We start from the raw sequence: 10,610 nt of genomic DNA, 5'->3' as shown, positions 1-10,610 counted from the left end.
ACAACCCCCGTGTGTGCTAAGTCATTTCAGTAGTGTCCGACTCTTTGTGACCCTATGGACTGTAGCCCACCAGGCTCCTCTGTCCATGGGATTCTCTAGGCAAGAATACTAGAGCAGATTGCCATGCCCTCTTCCAGGGGATCTTTCCAACCCAAGGATAGAACCTGAGGTAGTGTAGGTGTGACCAAACCAGTGAGAGGGTAGGTGGAGAAAGGACCCCCAAGCCCTCCAGTTCCAAGGAGTAGGGCCCAGGCCTTACCCAGCTGTGCCCACAGTCCCCAGGGACACTGATCCAAAGGGGATGGAATTTGCTCAGACTTCTCTCTAGGGTGAAGGCAGGTGCAGAAGGCCGGGGCCTGGCAGGCTAACTCCAGCCCCAGTCCTCCAAGTGTCCCAGGCCTTTCTGGCTTCATTCCAGCCTAGCCCAAGGGGAGGACATCTACTTCCTCCAAGGGCCCCAGCTGGAGGGCAGCGAGGATGGGGCAGAGCAGGGGGCTCCTTTGAGGAGCCCACTCCCAGGGGTTCATGGGACTCAGTCCTTGGAAAGCTTGGAGCAACTTGTAAATTTATTCCCTGGGAGGAGGAGCCTGAGAAGTCGGCCGGGGGTGGGGATGAGAATGGGGTGGAGGGGTGGCAGGGGTGGGCAGGACGGCCAGGGGAGCTGCTGGGAGAGAGGAGGGACTTGGCTAGGTTTCCCAAGCCTTCTTCACTCTCCAAACTTTCACCAAACTCTTGGCCCCCGCCTCCCCGAAACCAAAACACAACAAGCTCAGGAGGAGCAAGGAGCAGCACCGCCGCGCGGGAAGACTCGCGGTGGCACAGAGCCTCAAGAGGCTGATGTAACTTTAAGAAAGTCACCTGGGCGCACCGCGGTGCGGAGCCAGAATGCCTGGGCCGGGCCTGCAGCACGGGAAGGGGGCTATCGGCAGGGGGCGCTACGGCCCGAGCCTCTCACTATCCAGCCGTTGGTCTGGGTGTTTGGTGGCTCCACCCGGCTGAATCTCAGGAAGAGCGAGAGAGCGAGCGAGCGTGTGTGATATTGGATGCATAAGGGCATCTGTGGATGAGTGTAGGTACACGCGTGGGGATGTCTGTCTCGCCAGAAAGGTTGGGTAAATGCGTAGGTCTGGGTGTCACCGCTGTCAACAATGAGCTGCAACGGGCGGAATGGCGGCGGAGGGGGGCGGGGGGCCGCTCCTGGAGGAGGGGAGCAGCGTGCCGTTGACAGTTTGGCCCCCAGCGGCGGGCACGTGTTAGTACTGGTAGCGCCGGAACCAGAGCGTCTGTTCGAGGCGCCAGTTGGGTCTGCGCGTTGGGGCCCTGCAGACGCCCTGAACCTCTAGCCGGCCTGCCTCCCTATCTGCCCGCCACTCGCCGGTCGGGTCGGGTTCCTGCGCGCCCAAAGGTCCTGGGAAGCCGTGCCAGGGAGTCTCGGTGCCCTTGGACCCTTGTCTGCGGCTCCGGCTTTGGGAAGGGGCTACGGCCGCGGTGTTCTCGGGCGGTTGCTCTCCCGGAAAGAATCCGCGTCCTCCCCACCCCAACCGTCATTCCAGGTGCGCTTAGGGCGGGTCCGGGCGGCAGCAGGTGAGGGTAGGGGCCTAGCAGCCCGGGGCGCCCACCCCCAGCCGGTGCCCCGCACCCCGCAGACAACGGCACGCGGGGCTGACCGCAAGTCTGGAGCCGGGCGGGAGGAGGCTCTCCCAGAGGGCCGGGAGGGGCCGGAGCCGGCCCAGGGGCGGGGCAAGGGGGCGGGGACCTGGGCGCCCCGGTATTTTCCAAGACAGGGGCCGGGGGCGGGGTAACCGTCCCCACAGTAGCTGAGAGGCCCACTCTTGGCGGTTGATGTAACGGCCGCTCCCGACACCTCGCATCCGGATTAAGGCGAAGGCGCCAGCTTCGAGGAATCGGGGCTCTCCAGGCGGTGCTACAGCTTCGAAAGCAACCCGGCCTTTTCTTGCTGTTCAGGGGCCTCTTTTCACCAGACCGGCAGCTTCTTAAAGGAGCCGCGCCCCCTTTAGGGCCAGTTCTCCGCAGGCCACGCCCCCTCGCTGGCCACTGTTAAAGGAGCCGCGCCCTTGTCTCTCTGATAGCTCTCATAAGGCTTAGGTCTGTTTCTTTGCTGAAATAAGCTTGATGCTGCAGCTGCAAGAAGATAAAGGTTGGGGGGCCGAAGAGTGGAGAAGGAGAGAAGGGCCTGAGAGGTTAAAGAACCCCGAAGAGAGAGAGTGTCAGAAGACTGAAGGGTAGGGGGTGAGGGGGACTGGTTCTGCTGCTACTGCTGCTGCTAAGTCGCTTCATTCGTGTCCGACTATGTGCGACCCCATAGACAGCAGCCCACCAGGCTCCCCCGTCGCTGGGATTCTCCAGGCAAGAACACTGGAGTGGGTTGCCATTTCCTTCTCCAGTGGTTCTAGGAAGGGACTAATGGGCGACACTGAGTATGCCCAAGTGTTTCCAAGCAACTCAAGAAAACGCCCCCTTAACTCCGCCTACACTGTGACTAAGGCTCAGTGCCCAGCTCTGAGGATGCAGAAGAATCACACTCTGCCCTGGGATCTCTCCAGCTGGTGGGGAAGGAAGATTTGGACACAAGTAAGCATGCTACACGGAGAAGGCAATGGCACCCCACTCCAGTACTCTTGCCTGGAAAATCCCATGGACGGAGGAGCCTGGTAGGATGCAGTCCATGGGGTCGCTAAGAGTCGGATACGACTGAACGACTTTACTTTCACTTTTCACTTTCATGCATTGGAGAAGGAAATGGCAACCCATTCCAGTGTTCTTGCCTGGAGAATCCCAGGGACGGGGGAGCCTGGTGGGCTGCCGTCTTTGGAGTCGCACAGAGTTGGACACGACTGAAGCGACATAGCAGCAGCAGCAGCAGCAGCAAGCATGCTACAATGGCTGCGTGTGAGGAACGTATTGATCAGATGTACACTGCGTGCATTGGGTGTAACCGGAGACACAGTGGGAAGGCTGACTGCAAATGCAAGAGAAAGGAAGGCTTCTTGGTGGTAATGGCTTTGGAACAGGTTTTGAAGATGGGTGGGGTATATACAGAAGGAAATGGGGACAAGGGTGCTCAAGGAAGAGGGAATTGCCTAAGCCACGGAATGAAGGCAAGAACCCTCTGGGGATGCTGGATAGTCCCACATGGCCCACAGGTAACCATAAGTGGCTGTAGGTAGCTGATTTTGGCTCTAGGCAGAACTAAGGGCCCCTTCCCCACTCCCACAGCCCCTCCCCACCCTCCAAGCAGTGAATGGGAAATTATGCTTCCTTTTCTTTCTCCTAAACTGTGAGGTTCTTGAAGGCAAGGAGAAAACCTTGTCACCTTTCCATCCCGAGTAAGGACTTCAAGGCTTGGCCCAGATGGATCCTTAAAATTGATAGAGCTGACAGTCCTGTTTGGAGGAGAAGAAGACTGAGCAATGGGACAGTAAAGATGGACCAGGTCCTATGACTATCCTCTCACTATCCTTCCTTGGGTGGCTTACAGGCAAATTGAACCCAGCTCACCCAACTTAGCTCATCCCCTCCCTACTCCAAACCTGCAGCATCCCCAGCATTTCTGTCTCTGGTCTCTGGGATGAGCACTGGCTTCTTCCTATTATACCTTTAGAAACCAGAGGCCCCTCCTTATCCCTCACCCCCAAGTCCAATGCATCACCAAGTCCTACCAAAGTTACCTTCTATATTTTTCTCAAATCTGTGTACCTCTTGCCACCCTGTCATGGCCTTCCTGAGCCAAGCACCCTCATTCCTGGCCTGGCCTGGCCTAGTCCTAATCCATTTCCTTTCTTCCCCTCTTCCCTCCCTCCAGTCCTTTCTCCATACTAATCTAGGTTGGCGTTTTCAAAATGCACACACCACCAATTGCTCCTCCTCTCAGTTATAACTCTGGTTTCAAGACTTCAGTGCCTGTCATTGCCCTCAGGATAAAGATCAAAACAAGGCCCCCAAAACCCTAACCCTGCTTTTACATCCACCTTCATCTTTGGCCATTTTCTCCCTCACTCTCTGAGCCTCAGGCTCCTGGTCTTTTTCTGTATTATTTCATTTGCTTGAATCTCTCTTACTTTTCTGTTGCTCACTGTTGCCTAATCATCCCCCTCTGACTCTTTTTTTTTTTTCCCCCCTCTGACTCTTAAACATCACTTCCTCAGGAAAGTCCTCTGTAACTCTCAGACAAGGCCAGGCCCCACTGGTGTAGACTCTGGTTAAAGAAGATCTTTCACTTTCCCACCCTTTATCGTAGGCTCTAATTGTATGTATTTGAGTCACCTGTTTCACTGGTTCCTGTTTCAACCGAGCTTGTAAGCTGCAGGAGGCCAGAGACTAAAGAGTTCATGGCGCCCAGCACAGGTCTGGCCCAGAGCAAGCCTGAAATAAATATTTGTGGAATACATGAATTGAACTGTGGCTAGCCCTAACCGCCTGCTGAACAATGTAGGCCATATCCTGTTGGCTGAGGAAGACTATTGGAGGGAATCAGGGTTTTAGACTTTGGGACAATGAATGGATTGGAGGGGAGGAGAAAGTGGAGTCTCTGTAGAGTCGAAACTTAAGCAGAAACCTCAGAAGGTACAAAGGAAGTATAATTAGCCCCATCTTCCAGATTGAGATAGCAAGGGTCAGATAGGTTCAGTAATTTGCTTGAAGTCACATACCTAGTGAGTTGGCAGAGTCAGTTCCTTGTCCCAGGACCCAGAGTCCAAGGTCTTCATCACAAGCTAACCTGACTCTGACCCTCATGGCACAGACAGCTTGTCAACAGTGGTCTATATGTGGGTGAGTGGTAGGCCTGGTGCCTGGGTAATGTGAATGCCCAACCCCTATTAGAGGACCTGACTTATCATAGGCCTTCAGGTGGTACTTTTTGAATGGATGGATGGGGCCAGTTAACAGAAACAGCAGAGGCAGGAGAAGTAGCAAAGCTTTGCACCCAACTCATTGTCCTGGGAGCAGCTGCCAAGCAGTCTTTTTTCCACCGAGAAAGAGAAGCACCTTGAACACAAGGGCCATATTTGCATATTCAGGGATATCACCCTGTAGCCCAAGTTCCAGGACAGAGTGTCCTCAGTTTACTCATCTGACCAGAAGGCATGATGTCCAAGCCATGAGGTGGCTGTGCTTCATTACTATCATCATTGTCATTATTTGTTAGCCACAGAGTGACAGCTTTGAAAACAACATGTCTAGAGTTTATAGCTTGGAGGGAGGGATGTGGGGAGTGAGAAGAAGGGTATGATCACATTCCCTTTTCTCCTGACTGCCCCCAGAAGACCAAAGCCATGAGCAGGGACATCTCTAGAGAGGCAGGAAACCTGGTCTGGGTGGCTAAGCAAAGGGAAACGGCCACAAGTCACAGCCTTGCCTGGCCCTGAGGAGGTTATGCAGGACACCTGGTGGCCAGGGGAAAGGCCAAGGGAACCTAGGGGGGGTTTGATTTAGGTCATACCTGAATGGTCTAGTGGTTTTCCCAGTTTCTTCTATTTGAGTCTGAATTTGGCGATAAGAAGTTTATGATCTGAGCCACAGTCAGCTTCCAGTCTTATTTTTGCTGACTGTATAGAGTTTCTTCATCTTTGGCTGCAAAGAATATAATCAATTTGATTTTAGTGCTGGCCATCTGGTGATGTCCATGTGTAGAGTCTTCTCTTGTGTTGTTGGAAGAGGGTGTTTGCTATGACCAGTGCGTTCTCTTGGCAAAACTCTATTAGCTTTTGCCCTGCTTCATTCTGTACTCCAAGGCCAAATTTGCCTGTTACTCCAGGTGTTTCTTGACTTCCTACTTTTGCATTCCAGTCCCCTATAATGAAAACGACATCTTTTTTTGGTGTTAGCTCTGAAAGGTCTTGTAGGTCTTCATGGAACCATTCAACTTCAGCTTCTTCAGCATTCCTGGTCAGGGCGTAGACTTGGATCACCGTGATATTGAATGGTTTGCTTTGGAAATGAACAGAGATCATTCTGTCGTTTCTGAGATTGCATCCAAGTACTGCATTTCAGACTCTTTTGATCACTATCATGGCTAATCCATTTCTTCTAAGGGATTCCTGTCCACAGTAGGAGATATAATGGTCATCTGAGTTAATTCACGCATTCCAGTCCATTTTAGTTTACTGATTCCTAGAATATCAACGTTCACTCTTGCCATCTCCTGTTTGACCACTTCCAATTTGCCTTGATTCATGGACTTAACATTCCAGGTTCCTATGCAATATTGCTCTTTACAGCATCGAACCTTGCTTCTGTCACCAGTTACATTCACAACTGGGTGTTGTTTTTGCTTTGGCCCCATCCCTTCATTCTGTCTAGAGTTATTTCTCCACTGATCTCCAGTAGCATATTGGGCACCTATCGACCTGGGGAGTTCATCTTTCAGTGTCCTATCTTGTTGGCTTTTCATACTGTTCATAGAGTTCTCAAGGCAAGAATACTGAAGTGGTTTGCCATTCCCTTCTCCAGTGGACCACATTCTGGTTTGTGGCATTGTATAGGAGACAGGGATTGAGACCATCCCCAAGAAAAAGAAATGCAAAAAAGCAAAATGGCTCTGAAAAGAAGAGAAGAAAAACAGCAAAGGAGAAAAGGAAAGATATACCCTTTTGACTACAGAGTTCCAAAGAATAGCAAGGAGACATAAGGAAGCCTTCCTCAGCAATCAATGCGAAGAAATAGAGGATAACAATAGAATGGAAAAGATTAGCAATTTCTTCAAGAAAATTAGAGGTAGATATACCTAGGGAACATTTCATGCAAAGATGGGCTCAATAAAGGACAGAAATGGTATGGACCAAACAGAAGCAGGAGATATTAAGAAGAGGTGGCAAGAATACACAGAAGAACTGTACAAAAAGATCTTCATGACCCAGATAATCACAATGATGTGATCACTCACCTAGAGCCAAACATCCTAGAATGTGAAGTCAAGTGGGGCCTAGGAAGCATCACTACGAACAAAGCTAGTGGAGGTGATGGAATTCCAGTTGAGCTCTTTTAAATTCTAAAAAATGATGCTGTGATAGTGCTGCACTCAATATGGCAGCAAATTTGGAAAACTCAGCAGTGGCCACAGGACTGGAAAAGGTCAGTTTTCATTCCAATCCCAAAGAAAGGCAATGCCAAAGAATGCTCAAACTACCGCACAATTGCACTCATCTCACATGATAGTAAAGTAATGCTCAAAATTCTCCAAGCAAGGCTTCAGCAATATGTGAACCGCGAACATCCAGATGTTCAAGCTGGATTTAAAAAAGCAGAGGAATCAGAGATCAAATTGCCAACATCTGCTGGATTCATGGAAAAAACAAGAGTTCCAGAAAAACATCTATTTCTACTTTATTGACTATGCCAAAGCCTTTGATTGTGTGAATCACAATAAACTGTGGAAAATTCTGAAAGAGATGGGAATCCCAGACCACCTGACCTGCCTCTTGAGAAACCTATATGCAGGTCAGGAAGCAACAGTTAGAATTGGACATGGAACAACAGACTGATTCCAAATAGGAAAAGGAGTCTGTCAAGGCTGTATGTTGTCACCCTGTGTATTTAAATTATATGCAGAGTACATCATGAGAAATGCTGGGCTTGATGAAGCACAAGCTGGAATCAAGGTTGCCAGGAGAAATATCAATAACCTCAGATATGCAGATGACACCACCGTTATGGCAGAAAGCGAAGGGAACTGAAGAGCCTCTTGATGAAAGTGAAAGTGGAGAGTGAAAAAGTTGGCTTAAAACTCAACATTCAGAAATCTAAGTTCATGGCATCTGGTCCCAACACTTCATGGCAAATAGTTGAGGAACAGTGGCAACAGTGACAGACTTTATTTTGGGGGCTCCAAAATCACTGTCGATGGTGACTGCAGCCATGAAATTAAAAGACGCTTGTTTGCTTCTTGAAGAAAAGTTATGACCAACCTAGACAGCATATTAAAAAGCAGAGACATTATTTTGTCAACAAAGGTCCATATAGTCAAGGCTATGGTTTTTCCAGTGGTCATGTATGGATGTGAGAGTATGACTATAAAGAAAGCTGAGCGCTGAAGAATTGATGGTTTTGAACAGTGGTGTTGGAGAAGACTCTTAAGAGTCCCTTGGACTGCAAGGAGATCCAACCAGTCCACCCTAAAGGAAATCAGTCCTGAATATTCATTGGAAGAATTGATGCTGAAGCTGGAACTTCAATAGTTTGGCCACCTGATGCGAAGGGCTGACTCATCTGAAAAGACTCTTATGCTGGAAAAGATTGAGGGCAGGCTGAGCAGGGCACAGAGGGGTCAATTAAGCACATGCAATCCCTCAGGGAACTGCCCAACCACAGTTGACAGACATAAGCAAATATGTCTGGAGTAAGTTTATAAGAACACTGGTAGCACAAAACACAAAAGAGGAAGCAATTTGTTCATTCTGGAGTGGAGTGGGGGCCGTGTCAGGAAAAGCAACAGAGGAGAAGTGACACTGAAGCAGGGTCCCAAAGGGTTTGTAGAATTTCACCTGGGGAGCAGGAGGGAAGGTGTTCGGTCGGGGCCCACCTGAGCAAGGGCATGGAGGCGTGACCCGCATGCTGTGTTTGCTGTGCCCAGAGCTTCTGGTCCAAGTTAGTGGAACGCCATATGCCTGGAGCCCAGGCTGAGCAGCATCAGGATAGGGAAGGCCCATCCTGGCCACCTGGCTGGGGTGAGGTGGGGAAGCATGTGCTGATCCAAGCTGACTCCCCTTCAGGGGAAAGGTTGAGGCCATTCACACAGACGATGAACGAATTGGACCCTGTCCCAGTTCTGTGTTCATTTAAAAAATAAAATAAAATTCGGCATCTGGAGAATAAAAAATAAACCTTTGCCCATTGGGACAGGAAGCCTGGAGACCAAGGGTTTCAGGGGAAGGGTTGGGAGAAGAGTGAGGTAGGAACTGGATTGAGGGTCATCCAGAAAGGAACAGGACGGGAGGGAAGAGTGGCAGGTGGTCTGGGCCCTGCACTACCTGTTCTGGAGAGTCACACTCGTCCTGCCCTGCCTTCGCTGGGCCAAATCCTCACCTCATTCTCTGCTCTCTTTATAGCTCTGGAGGCCTGTACTCTGAAAGGTGCTAGAAACAAAGCCTGTGAGTGTGATCCGGACTCCAGAGCCCCTAACCCACCACCACCATGGTAGGAAAAGGTGCCAAAGGGATGCTGGTGAGTACAGGGACCAGATTGCCGTGAGGGGGTGGGGGTCATGAGCACTGTCCGTCCCTTCTGGGGCCTGCTGTCAGCTGCTGGCCCCTACAGGAGGGCCGAGGAGGCTCCATGGGGCCCAAGTCTGGCACTGCCAGGACTCCTGAGTGCTAGGGCTATCACAGACCCAGGCAGGCAGCCCCTCACCCAGCAGGTTAGATACTACTGTGGTTTGGAGCCCACAGCAGACAGATTCTGCTAAAGGGCCCGAAGGTCCTGCTGGGATGCAGGAAGCACACTCCCCACCCTCATCACAAGATATCCTGGAGATCAGGCTGCAGTCGATCCTGCCGGGAGGGCTGTCCTGCGGCTGACACCCTGACATCCTCATCCTGTGCTCTGCCTGCTGTGGGGAGCATTCAGTAGGGGCTGATCAAGGAGTCCTCAGAGACTGATTTTTCTCTTCTTCCATTCGAAAAATAGCATAGAACATTTCATGTTGATTCCTCTAGTGATGTCTTACAGGAAACATCCCTCTCCCCTTTCCCCAGGTCACGGCTCTTCACTGCCCACTGCCTCAGAGCACAGGAGAGGTGGTGCGAAGCAGAGGGCAAGAGTAGGGCCAGCTCATGGATGGATGGCTCATGGATGGACGGAGCAGGCCAGCTCTGAAATCAGAAGGCAGGAAAATACCCCAAGGGCGGCTGTTGTATTCCTTCTCTGGGGATATTGCCTCAAGAAGCAGTGAGACTGGGCAGCTGCCCGGGAGGAAGCCAGTGGCTAAGCATGGCCCTTCCCTTGGCTCCTCCCTTCCCCACAGGGATTCTCCTGTTGCTGTTCTGATTCACTGAAAGACTGACCCAGGGTCTCTTGCAGAGCCCTCCCCAAACAAGCCCTGACCCACCAGGGATTTCTGGGACTCTTTTGTCCTCGGTCCAGACATGCTGTTGGGGAGGGAGCCAAACAGTTGTGCTCCAGGCTGAGGACCCTGTCTCCTGCCTGGTCCTGAACTTCCAGCATCCAGCTCTCAGTTCCGCTCTGGTCTGGCCAACTCCTGATTGGAACAAGTCTGAATGAATTAGGCTTTTCAAAGTATTCCTGAGCCAGCCTGAGCTCTTGAGTGCTCAGATGTGGGCAGACATGGAGGTCTCCAGACCCACATACTTGCTAGCGGGGAGTAGATGCCATGATAGGATCAAGACTGGCTTCCTTCTTGCCAGAAGTGTTGGAATTGCCATGGGCCTGTAGCAGAAAGTGGAGTGCAGCTCTGCCCCTCCCTCCATGGAGATTCTGAGCCCCGTGAAACTTAAGAAACCCTCAGAAGACTCACTGGGTGGTCTGCTTTCTGTGGAGTGACCTTGAAAGGACTTGGACGGGCAAGCAGGGGTGATGTGGGACCCACGTGGGCAGCACAGAGAGCCTGAATCCCAAGGTCCCAGAACCCCTGCTGG

General features: G+C 51.4%; 1 protein-coding gene across 11 annotated transcripts in view; it reads left to right on the top strand.

Moving 5' to 3' along the window:
- Positions 1–253: 253 nt before the first annotated feature.
- The window catches only part of LOC133259159 (sodium- and chloride-dependent glycine transporter 1-like), a 100,649-nt gene continuing 90,292 nt past the window's right edge, over positions 254–10,610 (top strand). For 4 of the 11 annotated variants that reach the window (XM_061436299.1, XM_061436288.1, XM_061436300.1 and 1 more), the window contains exons 1-2: positions 1,269–1,553; positions 9,066–9,180. In XM_061436299.1, coding sequence (XP_061292283.1) covers positions 9,151–9,180 — 30 coding nt within the window. In that variant the 5' untranslated portion in view covers positions 1,269–1,553; positions 9,066–9,150. Of the gene's footprint in view, positions 1,585–4,140; positions 4,366–9,065; positions 9,181–10,610 lie in introns of those variants that run through there. The other 7 variants (XM_061436289.1, XM_061436302.1, XM_061436304.1 and 4 more) reach the window with 6 other exon arrangements.

This window comes from Bos javanicus, chromosome 13, assembly GCF_032452875.1.
Source record: "Bos javanicus breed banteng chromosome 13, ARS-OSU_banteng_1.0, whole genome shotgun sequence".
Lineage (NCBI taxonomy): Eukaryota > Metazoa > Chordata > Mammalia > Artiodactyla > Bovidae > Bos > Bos javanicus.
Note: the sequence above shows the minus strand (reverse complement) of the source record. Positions and strands in the feature narration are given on the sequence as shown.